Source organism: Zingiber officinale, chromosome 5B, assembly GCF_018446385.1.
Source record: "Zingiber officinale cultivar Zhangliang chromosome 5B, Zo_v1.1, whole genome shotgun sequence".
Classification (NCBI taxonomy): Eukaryota; Viridiplantae; Streptophyta; class Magnoliopsida; order Zingiberales; family Zingiberaceae; genus Zingiber; species Zingiber officinale.
This window is the reverse complement of record NC_055995.1, coordinates 61,322,431-61,335,517: the sequence shown is the minus strand read 5'-3', so window position 1 is coordinate 61,335,517 and position 13,087 is coordinate 61,322,431. Positions and strand designations below refer to the sequence as shown.

Below are 13,087 nucleotides of genomic sequence, written 5' to 3'. Positions count from 1 at the left end.
GATTGTCGACTTGGGAAACGTGCATTTTCCAAGTCTGGAATCTTAGGACAGGCTGGGGCTGTTAGGTGGAAGGATGGGAGGGCACTAGGTGAGTTACCTCGACGACAGGTTGTTGCTGCTGCTGCATATGGCGAGGCGGATCCAGATCTGCGCTGGCAGATCGCTGAGTTGGAGAGCCGATTTGATCGCCACGAGGAGATGATGGCTGCTGAGTTCGATGGGCTACGCGTCCGGATTGACCAGCGCTACGATGATTTGCGCAGTCAGCAGCTGGCGACCCGTCAGACGATTATGGACTGGATGGCCAGATATCCACCTCCGCAGGATTTCCCGGGCTATCCATCTTCGAGCAGCGGCTTGCCACCTCAGGGATCCTTTCCTCCCGCTGATATTGCTGATGCTCCTCATGATGAGGAGGCTGACTGAGACACACTGTTCTATGATATCATATTGATTGTATGTTTTGGATGATGGTTGCTAGATACTTATGTCTGACCTGGTTGTATGCTACTTACTGTTACGCTACTCATTCTTCTTTATATATTTGCTGTTCTTTTCTTGGTTGTTACTATACTCTTCATATGCCTTGTTTTGTATGTCTCTTATTCTTTATTACTGTCTTATAATACACTTAGAGGGCATTCTAAGTGCTTTACGAAACAGACAGTAAGGGTTAAGGGGGAGCTCTTTAAGTTATCTTACCTTATTCGCACATTTTCGGTGTTTGACAAAGGGGGAGAAAATAACTAAGTTTAGATGAATGAAAATTTGAAGACCCTCATACAGTGTAGTATCCGTCTTAGGGGGAGGATCTTGATTCCCCTAAAATTATGAAAATTTAAACAATTCTGATCTAAACTTAAATCGTGTTGTCAAACAACAAAAAGGGGGAGATTGTTGATACAGTCTGACCTGGCTGTTGTTTTGATGCTGACACTGATTTAAGTTTGTATCAGATATAAATCAAACTCAGACTGACTATTGATCGAGGTTGATCCTTTGGAGGGAAAGTCCTGGTGAGTGAAGCCAGGCAAGGGAAATCCAGATTGGTCAAGGTTGACCAGACATCTGGTGAAAAGTCCAAGCAGGGAGCTTGGCATGGGAAAAGTCCAAGTATGGAGACTTAGCACGGAGTGGTCAGAGAGGGTTCGGTAGCTCATTCTCTGGACCGGACGAAGTCGGAGAGGGCTCGGTAGCTCGTTCTCCGGACTAGGTCAGAAAGGGCTCGGTAGCTCGTTCTCAAGACCAATCCTAATATCACATGGGCGTTGGATCGGTCAACAGACCAATCCAGTGGGATTTTGATTGCCTGATCGGTGCACAGACCGATCTGGTGAAACTATGTTTGCTGATCGGTCTGGTGACCGATCAGGAAACACTCAGTAGCACACTGAGTGTAATCTGATCGGTCTGTAGACCGATCGAGTGTAATCTGATCGGTCTGTAGACCGATCAGGAGATGATGTCGCGAGAAGGAAAAAGGCAGTGGATCGGTCCGTGGACCGATCCATATGAACCCTGATCGGTCTCCGGACCGATCAGGTCATATCCTGATCGGTCTTGAGACCGATCAGGTGACGATCTCAGGAGTGCGAGCAACCGCACTCATTAAGCCCTGATCGGTCTGCAGACCGATCAGGCCATACCCTGATCGGTCTTCACGACCGATCAGACATCAATCCAAAGGTGTGGATCGGTCCGTTGACCGATCCACCACACTGTCTGCACACACTGTCAGTTTCTGCTGATTTCTGATTCGTTTCTGATGCGTCTGATCTAACATCTGCTTGTGAGCTTTTTGAGTAACAGGTTGCAGGTACCATGGTGATGCTTGAATTCAAATCAATAACTATCAAAGGAATAAAACAAAATGGTTTTTCCACTGGTTATCACTGCAAATTGTGCAAAAGAAGCGTCAACGTTCACTGGCTTGTTCAGTTGGCTCACTGGCTGCAATCAGCTTGACTCTTCCTTATTGGTTCGAGCTCAGAGACACCAGTGAAGACCAAGGATGGTATTGGTGTGAACTCAGATAATCAGATGAGGAAGAAGCGTGATTGGCGACGCCTGGTTCGGCGACAGTGATACGCTACTGGTTGACGTGATTCGATGCAGTGGTTTGGCTCTGGCTGAAGACAGCAAGAGAGCAGAGAAATAAGAAGGAGGTAGAAGAGAGTTTTGGTAAGAATTCTTTCTTTTGTAGCAAACTCTCTGTCGACGTTCAAGCAAAGGTGTTCTGTGAAGCTCTTGGCTGTGAATCTACTTCTTCTTCACTCTCTGCATTCATTGTGGCTGTAAGTTGATTGTGCATTCATTGTAGCCACAAAATTTTGTAAGTCTAAGTCTTGTGATTCATTCTAAATCTGTTTTGAGACTTTGTGGGAGGTTTCTCCACCGAGAAGGAGAAATACTTAGCCGGAATCTGTCCGGGGGTTGATCTACCGAAAGATCAAGGGATCGTCCACCTTACGGACACGCCGAGGAGTAGGGGCAAGTTATCCCCGAACCTCGTACATCATTGTGTTAGTGGTGGTGTGTTTTCTTCTTTGCATAAGTGTTTGTTTTGATTATTTCCGCTGCGCTAACAAATCTCTGTGTAGAAATTTTGTTTTTGTTTTTAAAAGGTTATTCACCCCCCTCTAGCCATCTAAGATCCCAACAGTAGCTTCCACGAACATTACCACAAGCTTCTTCCATCGCATCCTTCGAGACACCCTCGTTACATATGTTTGCGAAAGCTCGCATATACTTCATGCCATATTGAGTGAGCGATCCACAATGCAACTTGAATGCTTGGACCTAAGGTTTTTTGTTAACACATGGTCATGTTTAATAAAATAGATTGTGAAGATGAATACGCTAGAGCACAATATTTACCACTATTTTCAAGCAAACCCAATCATCAACCAGAGCCTGAACAGATGGCCTCATGATTTTGAGGACTGAAGGTGCAACATCCGATCCAAAAATTAGATTGTCGTTGAGTTCGATGCTACTGTCAAGGTGTGCTCTGTGCATCATCATCTCAGTGATCTCCGAGAGAATTTCCTTCTTTTTGTTTGACCCTTCCTCTAATCTTTCATACTGAAAGCAAACACTAGGTTGTTAAGATATAAGAACAATACAAGGGGTTAAAAAGGTGCTCCAAAACAGAATCTGTAGTGTTGAAAGATGGAAACTGCATGAAAAGATCGACAAATGGGTCTAAATCAGTTGAAAGGCAATACTGATAGTTAAAACCAATTGAAACTGCCATGTTTCCTACTTACATATGAAATCCGTGTATATAGTTTTTCTCTCCACTGCTCCAAGTTCACAGGTTAAATATAACATTATCGATCAATATGCTAGAAATCAAGGTCACTCACACATCCCTTGGTATTAGGCCCTTAGAATGGTACCAAAGATACAATGTTCTTATTAAATCATTCAGTCTCCAAGTTAAATCATTGCCACAAATGGAAATAGCATAAAAATAATAAGGGAAAACGAAGTGTTCTTCACTCACCATGTGCCATAAGAATAGGAGGTCAGCATCTCTCTGATTGATGACTCCCATCTGCTTGCTGAGGCGAAGTGCATTCTCAGTTAAATTGGCATTGGCAGGGTCAAAGCCCTGGTAAAGGTACAACTTCTCAGGTTTTACATTCTTATCACTATACTCCATCACATGAGACCCTGCACAGTATATGTTCTGGTTTGATGTCCTCATCTTCACCTGAGCACATTATCAGAGAAACCCTTCAAAAAAACAAGAAGAGGACTATAATAGAGATTAACAGGAACTTACTGACTCATACTGTTTCCCAACTGTTTCCTCCTTTAGATTGTGATTCTCACTGCCATAAATATAATTAGAAGGTTAGCAATGCCATCATATTGAAAAGGCTCCTATGTTTGGAGGATTTCTACCCTTAAAAACAGGAATACCATTACAAATGGAAGTTCTGGCTCCTTTTTATCTTTTAAATGAGTTAGCACACCAGGCTGTGTCAAAATTAAGAACCAAGATATGACTTTTGCAGCAGTAAAATTTACATTCTGTTATTGTGACAATAGTAATCACACGCTAATTTCTTGACAAAGTTTTTCAAGAAAGACCAAGTTATGGCTTTGAGAAGAGTAAAAGGTAAAAAGCATTTAATGTCCGAAGCAAAATTTTCTTGGGGAAATTTTAAACAAATAAAGCTATGTCATTAGCAAGACTTAAAAGTGTAGCTATTCTGTAATGCACTAACATCTTGTAATTAAAACTAAGTTACTAATCAGAAAATTCAACAATTGAACTTGGATTCGATGCTCTAATCCAATTTGTTGTACTTCAATGCCTCTTTGTTGTTTCATCTCAAAAGAAACAAAATCACTGAAGAAGGAAATACATTTAAAAAAAAATTCCTTAGCGGAACCAAACAATCTAATGTCAGCCCATTAACATGAAAAAAAAATAAATCAAATGCAATAAAATGTTTAGACCTTTTGAACTTGACAACAGATATGACTTGTTTAGGTATAAAACTCAAACTTGTCTTCCATCCATGCAACGTTGTACAAGTCACCAAGGCAAGTCATATATTCCGGTGGTGGTGGAGGATCCATCCCAGGACAGTAGGTTCCCCAACTGCTTTCAACAGCATTGGATGTTGTTGTCACATATACATTAAGGTCTTCTGGCATTAAACCTTCAAAGATACTGCCACTCTCACATGCTTCCACATAAATAATCTGTTCAAACGAACACCAACAAAGATCAGCAATTAACTTGGTTATAATACACATTTTGTAATCAAAAGTTACCCATCATCTACACTCACACAATTATAGAATTTACTACTACCTTGTTTCAAGGCAAGTCATGAGAATCGTCAGATAAGGCACATAAACGTAAACAATAATCAACAAGTCACAAGCAGCCACTGTAAAGTGTCCAAGTACCAAGTGTATGTTAAATATGTAAAAGGGAGACAAAAAAGAAAATCATCATAATTACTCAAAAAGCAAACCTATTTCACCAGGTGGATCGGATACATTCCTTACCTCATGGCTACATGCCATTATTTTACCTAAAATTAAATTTATCAAGGTTGTGCAAATCATACCTGGAATCTTGTTAACCAATATGCGAGCTTTTTCTGCACATTTGAGATTTAAATGTGCACCTCTACTTGAGTTATATCTGTTGTCATCCTGAATGAAAATTATGTACGATAGAGATTAAATTCTGTTAATTTCAAGCATTTTTCCAAGAGAATGAATAGTGCATGACAAACTTACATACTCCATGGATCGGACAAATTGAAGTTCACCGACTAGAGTGTATAATGAAATGCATAAAGCAGTATATGTAAAATTTACAACTCATGTTGATTGCAACTGCTTTCTTACAAAAATTCTTGTAAAAAAGGGCAGTATGGTTCTTTCTTTCACATGACTTGCTCAAAGTTGGGGAACAAAAATATTCTAAAATGGAAAAAAAAAATGGTTCAATATATAACCAATAACAAAATTTCCCATCATAGACATACTTGCATAAAATAAAGGGTTAATTAATAAATCTATTACAACCTATGGAATTCCATATCTATGAAAACATTAAAAAGAGTTAATTAATAAATGATTTGTGAAGTTGGCAAGGAAGGAAAAGTCACCATTGAGGTAATACGTCAGCAGGCAGTCAAGCTAGATGTTGTTGAGGCTGGCACCAGTAAAGTCGAGGGAGGGTTTCAGCAGCTGTGGGGTTAGGGATTCAGGGGTAAGTAAGGCTTTTCCATTTTCCACTAATTTAACGTTGCAAGTTTATCCTCAGTTGACAAGCAATGTAGTTAAAGAGGCTAATCTACATTTTCTACATCATCGACTTAACAGTTGTGGGATATGTTGAGATAAATTTGATTTTTTTTAAAAAAAAGCATTATGAAAGATAAGAAAAATCCCTATAAAAGTTTTGATAGATCTATAATAACACTAATGAAAAGAAAAACACTTCGTAAGAAACAAGATCTATAGAAGAGATTCTCTTTGACCAATTTCAAGACTATACTTCAATATTTCCCTGAATTATACTAAATGACAAAAAGAACATTGAAAAAACTACTAGGGTTATCTATTTCTCTCTTCTTCTTTTTTTGTTTTGTTAGCAAGATTTAGTTCAAAGTTAGACCGACAGAGTCTGTAATTCTCATACTACTAAAGACATCATTCCACTTGTTCACAAGAACATTGAATCAATGAAGTCCAGCTGGATTCTTTTTAGTTTCTCTATCAAGCAAGGATAAAATAAGCCCTTTTAAATTCTCCCTGCAACCTTTGCTACTTGGAAAGTCTCTCTGACTCATGGACTAAAGTAAATCAATTGTAAACGTAGAAACTACACAGTGGCATTACCTCGAACGCTAAACGGACAACCTTCTTAGCGCGCTGAAACAGAGAGAGATTCCCTCTGCAAGAGTGTATGTGCTGGAACTGGTCAATGCCGAGCTTGCGAGTGACCTAGCCGAACTGGATGTAGACGAAATCGGAGTAGGAGAGGTCGACCTTGATGTAGCTGACGCCATACCAGATGAGATAGCTCTGGATCTGGACACCCTCGAGGTTGGAGACGGAGCCGTAGCCGAGGAAGCCAGACACGCGCGGGGCATAGTAGACGACGTACTTGAAGTCGATGTAGCACTCTCCATAGAGATCGATGACGAAGTAGCCGTTGGAAGCGACGGAGAAAGACTTGACGGTGTCGGGGAGGATGCCGGAGGGAGGTTGTACTCCTGGAGGATGTCGTAGACAGTGGAGCTGTTGGACGGCGAGGCCGACGATTGGGCAGTCACTGCCGCAGAGAGGGAGGAAGGGAAGAAGAGAGAAAGGAGGAGGAGGAGGGAGGAGGACATGGCGATCGGGAAGGAGAAACCTGACGGATTTGGGAAGGCAAGAAGGAGAGCTAAGTCTTTGACTGTGGAATATAAAAACAAGTGTTGTGGAAAAAAAACATACCAAAATGCGAAGAAGGCTTCCTCTTCTCACCCAAAGGGAGGAGTTGGAGGAGATGCGGTGTGATTGGACGAAGAAGCAAGTGCATCGTGTCTTGATCCTGATCGGGAGAGGAAGGGGCGTCGATCTAGGAAGGGGAAGAGGGAGATGAGGTTGAGAGAGATGGTCGTGGTTAGTTTAGGTTTAGGCTGAGAGAGATGGTCGGATGAAGGGGCGGGATATAGGTTTAGGTTTGGAGGGAACTTCATAGTGTTGCAAATTTTGGCAAGTGGGAAAATTAAAATATTTTATTTTGGTTTATTAACACCGGATTTTAAAAACCGCTCTTAAAATTAATGTCTATTAACGAAAAAAGGCGCTCATAGACATCACCTAAAAAACCGATGTCTATGAGCGAAGATCTGCGCTCATAGACACCGATTTTTGGAAAAACCAGTGTAAAATACTCAAAGACATCGGTTTTTTCTTAAAACCGTTGTTGTTCCACCGATGTCTATGAGGGTTTTTGTTGTAGTGCTCATGGCAGGTCATTCAGTATATATTCTCTAATATATACTCATGTGTCAACTTGATATCTCATATCCATGACTTGTGAGATCAAGTCATCCATTGACCTATATACTAGTCTCAACGCATTAATATTGTCCTTGTATATTATTGCTCAACTAGGAACAGTTAAGAGTAGTGTTCTCTACAATATTTCACTATCAATTCAACCAACTGATATACTGTAAATAAGAACCTACTACCCAAGGACATTATTATACTTATTCAATTGGCACTGAACTGAAATAAATATAATAACTAACTTTGTCTTTTATTAATAATGATATATGATATAAAATGAGTCATTTACAATTATCTCATAATTAGTAATACGGTTAATACTAACAGGGGTAGTGCCCTCGACGTAAAATAATTTTGCATACTCATTGTATGAATTGCTGCCATACTTGAGACTCTACTACTCACAAAACCTTTGGTTGAAACCTTGATGTTCAAAATACTATTTTGGGCTGAGACCTTTGGCCGAAATCTAACTCATAATCATGCAAATCATAGTAAATCTCTCATACAATTTCTATATCACATATAAAAATCTAACTACAACTTAGTATATGCATTTGCAAATGGTTATGATGCCATTGTAAGGCTCTAGGGCTCTAAACACATGAAAAGCTTAGTGAAAAAATAAACTAGATCCTTCTAGAAGATCCATGCGAAGGATATAAACCACATATTTTAGAAGGATTACCTTTGTTGTGTGCCCTTCATAATCACGGCAGTAACTTTTCTTTGGATGTAGATCTCAACGCAATCAAGAGGTCGCACCTCTACGGTATCCACACGAACAAGCTTCTCGTCCATCTCACGAACTCATGATTTAGAGAAGAACCACCACTGTGGTGCTAGCCACACATGGAGATTCGGCTAAGAGGAAATTCGGCCGAGGAAGAAGGAGGAAGAAGACAAATTCACTTTTACAAAAATGAATGAGACAAACCTTTTGTACTTATCCAAGGAATACCAAAGGTCATTTGACTTTTGGTCTTCCTTTGATTAATAATCCATTAATCTCTATTAATGGACATTAACCCTCTTGTGTTTCTTGGTCTTCTTGTGTCTCTTGGTCTTTTTTATTAATGATCCATAATCTCTATTAATATTCATTAATCTCTTAATGGGTTGGATTAGTATATTAGATTAATCATTAACCCAATAAGCCAATGGGTTGGTTTAGAATATTGGATTGACCATTAACCCAATAAGTCATTAACCTAATAAGCTAATCATCTCATAATTGGCTCTTAGGGCTAATACTAACAAGACTCCCTTAGGGTAATCATGACACTTGTAGCTCACTATGACCTAGAGATACACCAAATGGAAGTTAAGACTACTTTTCTTAATGGAAACATTGTGGAAACTATATACATGGTGCAACTAGACAACTTTGAGTTGAAAAATTCAAAGCATCTAGTATGTAAACTAAGGAAATTCATTTATGGTTTAAAATAGGCATCTTATCAATAGTACCGGAAGTTTGATCAAGTGGTTTCTTCATACAGTTTCAAGGAGAATCTAGTTGATCAATATTTGTATATCAAGTTCAGTGGGAGTAAGCTTATTATACTTGTTTTGTATGTGGATGATATATTACTTACAAGCAATGATATGAGTCTGCTGCTAGAAACCAAATTATTTCTATCCGGTGAATTTGAAATGAAGGATCTTAGTGAGGCATCTTTTGTCTTAAATATACAGATTATACGTGATCATTCAAGGTACATAGTTGGACAATCATAAAAGGCCTATATAGAAAAGGTACTCATTTTATATGACATGTAGAATTGTGCTCCCAGTGACACTCTAGTGGTAAAGGGTGATAGACTTAGCTTACAATAATGTCCATGTCATGAACTTAAGATTAAGGAAATGCAGTAATTCCCCTATGCATCTGCAGTAGGGAGTTTAAGCTATGCTCAAGTATGTTTGTGTTCAGATCTTGTGTATATTGTGGAAATGTTGAGCAAATATTTGAGTAACCATGGACTAGAGCATTGGAAAGTTATAAAGAGAGTTATGTGATATTTGCAAAGAATGAATGATTACATGCTCACATATTGGAGATTAGGTCATTGGAGATCATTGGATATTCAGACGATGATTTTGCTAGATGCTTAGATAGTAGGAGGTCTACCTCAAATTATGTCTTCATGATGGCAGGAGGGGTTGTGTCGTGGAAAAGCATCAAACAGATGTTATAGCCACTTCCAGTATAGAGGCAGAGTTTATAGCCTACTATGAATCTTCCAATCATGGTATATGGATGCAGAATCTTATCATAAGTTTACAAATCATTGGGGTTATTAACAGACCATTAAGGATTAACTGTGATAATAAAGCTATAGAATTATATCCAATAATAACTGCAGTTCATTGAAGTATAAACACATCGACCTAAAGTTTTTGGTGGTTAAGAAAGATTTCAGAATAGTCAAATAATGATAGAATATATAAGGATATATTCCATGTTAGTGGATTCATCACCAAGGGCTTTTCACCCAAGATGTTTTATCAGTATGTGCTCAACATGGGGAGGGGGGGTGGGGGGGTCTTCCTTTTGATGAAGTACCCGTTATATAGGAATCTATATTTTGTGTAATGGTATATATATTCATGAACACATATTTTGGCCCCACCTGCCACTTGCCTTCTCAGTCATTGTGATTTGTCTCCTCTGTATTGGTCCTAGGGCGGGCTGGCGAGGAGCGCTGGGGGTGAGCGTATTCGCCTTTTACCACATGAACATATATTTTGGCTCATTGTATATACTACAGATTTTCTATATATGTGCATGATTTTGACTTTCTTTAACATATGAATATCATATTTATTATTGTGATTTTACATTTTATTGTTGTAAATATGATGTGGATTCCATTTTCAGTTTTAAGATCGAATCATTATTTATTACTACAGTTTAGCATAAGATTTTGGTAAATATGATTTGGACTCAGTTTGGGTCATAAAGAAGACTTATAAGAATGGGCATTTATAGATCATATTTCATGTTATTATTGTACTACACATCTACATTTGATCTATATCGTTGATGATATTAGTATTGCAATTATTGTTGAATCTTGTTGTAGTTATAGTAGCTATGACTTTTTAGTTTTGTACTAATTGATTTAATGAACTACATTGTTTAAATGACTATTTAACCCATAAAATTTGGCATATTGAGCTCAACTAAGGAGTTATGTGGTGTATAAGGAATCAAGTATAACCCAAATGGGAGATTGTAAGATTAAGTCCACATTGGTGGACTAAATCTAATTAAGTCCATATGGGTGGACTTAATCTCCATAAGGTGTGCTTACACTTGATTAACACACACAACTAATTACTATTAAAGAAAATAAACCCTAATTAAGTGATTGTTGGTGCAGGTTGCACCAAAATCAAACCTAAGTTTTGATATTGTTAGAGGTTCACAATTAAGTCTTGTTGTGATATAACAAGTTGACCAAGTGTGCAGGCTATTTACTCAACCGAAAAAGTCCTAGTTGATGGCTAGGCAGGAAAGACTTAGCAGATCGTGGAAGTCATGCGGAAAGTCCAAGTGGATCAAAAGGACTCGACACTTGGCAAGGAAGCTCTATAGGTTTGGAGGACTGAAGATCGAGGGAAAGTCTTGGGTGGTCGATCCAATGCTAAGCGGCAAAGTCCAAATAGGTCTGGAGGACCAAGGTTTGGCAAGTATGTTGAGGTAAGGTTGTGTTCTTGAAAGGAATAACCTAATGTCGCTGATCCAACTGAAGAAACCGAGAAGGTTTCCAAGTTGAAATCAAGATAGTTCTACTGTATAATACTACTCGTGCATCAAATATAATATTACTGTGTTAACCTTTGTTTTATAAGATTATATTGTCTAACACTATTTTGTAGATCCAGCCAAATCGATCAATTGAACGTAAGGATCAGTCGACCGAACCAGGTGGACTCAGACCAAAGATCAGAGCAGAGCAGAATAAAGTAGAGTTCGATCCAAGTCTAATTCGTCGACTGAACAAGGGGATTGGTCGACCGAACCTTGATGATGTGGTATAGATCAGATCGAACTAAAGCAAAGAAGGAAGTCAGGCTGATTGGTCGACCTAACAATCATCACATTAAAGGTGCATTACTAAAGAATCTCGATGAACGGGAAAGTACATCATTCGGTCGATCGAACAAAAGGATCAGTTGACCGAACCATTCAATGTCATCAATGCCTGAAGATTGGATCTCATTGAAGAAGGAAAGGAGCGGGTTCGATCGATTGAACCCAAGGATCAGTTGACCAAATGTTGACAATTCTTATAAAAAGAGCTCAAGGTCCGAGACTTAGTAACGAATAAATTCACCAGTTCATCTCTGTGCAAAGCAGCTCATACTACTACTCTATGCTTCGTCTTCAACCAAGCTACTACTTCAATCAAGTGCCGACCGAGCTTCAACTTTCATCTACTGTCGGTATAATTTTATATTGCTTGCATTGTACTTAGTTTCAATAAGATAGTAGGCTTTTACTATCTTATATTACTCATTGTATGAATTTCTCCTTTTCGAAAGTTTCGGAAAGAAGAATTATAGTGAATTATCCAACGGTGCAATCAAGGATTGCCAGTTTTAGAGTAGGAGTTAACCTAGGCTCCGAACAAAGTAACCGAATCGTGTTCTTTATTTTTCCACTACACTACTTTGATTTAAATATTTAAACAGAAAAGAGTTTTTTTAAAAAGGTGATATTCACCTCCCCCCTCTATTGAACTTTCTCGATCATTCAATTAGTATCAGAGCCTGGTAGCTCTAAAAATACTTAATCGTTTTTCAAAGCAATTTTAAAAACTTTTTGTTTTCTTTTTAAAATAAGATTTCTTTTTCTTGTTCTTAATTTTTTTAACCTGCACTACTAATCTCAAGATGAGAGTCTTAGAAATCTTATTTTCCTTTTTCTTTGATAGCAAAGATGACAAACTCCTACCAAGAAGGATACAGCACAGTCCGCTTCCACTGTTCCAAGGAGAGAATTTTAGCTACTGGAAGAACAGAATGGAATGCTACCTCAAATCTGACATTGAACTCTGGTGCACCATACTCAAAGGTTACACTCCCCTGATTGTAGATGGAAAGTCGGTAGAACCGGAAGACTGGACTCCTTCGATAATCAAGAAAGCACAACTGAAATATAAAGTAATCAACATCATTCAATACGACCTAAGGATGGAGGAACTGAATCAAGTCAAGCCCTACAAAAATGCAAAAGAACTCTAGGATCATCTGGTAAAGCTACACGAAGGAACCGATAAATCTAAGGTAAACAAAAGAAATTTATTATTAAATAACTTATTTAATATTAAAATACTTCCCGGAGAGACGGTCATGCAACTACATGCCCAACTAAAAGATATTCTGAACAGGCTGCATCTAATCGGGCATAACCTAGAGAATCACGACACGATAAGTGTTGGGGTTCAATCAAAGTCCCAGATTGGAAAGATTTGGTAAAAATCATGGGGTTAAAAGGATGCATGATATTTCCATTGGCATGAGGCCTTTT

At 38.7% G+C, this 13,087-nt stretch overlaps 1 protein-coding gene across 1 annotated transcript; it reads right to left on the bottom strand.

The window, feature by feature from the left end:
- Positions 1 to 289: 289 nt before the first annotated feature.
- On the bottom strand, positions 290 to 4,722 carry LOC121986670 (vacuolar-processing enzyme beta-isozyme-like). Its single transcript, XM_042540623.1, has 6 exons — positions 4,523 to 4,722; positions 3,791 to 3,839; positions 3,509 to 3,718; positions 2,878 to 3,084; positions 2,645 to 2,799; positions 290 to 422 (listed from the first exon to the last, which is right to left on the bottom strand). Exons 1-6 carry the CDS (start codon positions 4,672 to 4,674, stop codon positions 290 to 292), a joined length of 906 nt encoding a protein of 301 aa, XP_042396557.1. The 5' UTR covers positions 4,675 to 4,722.
- Positions 4,723 to 13,087: the final 8,365 nt, after the last annotated feature.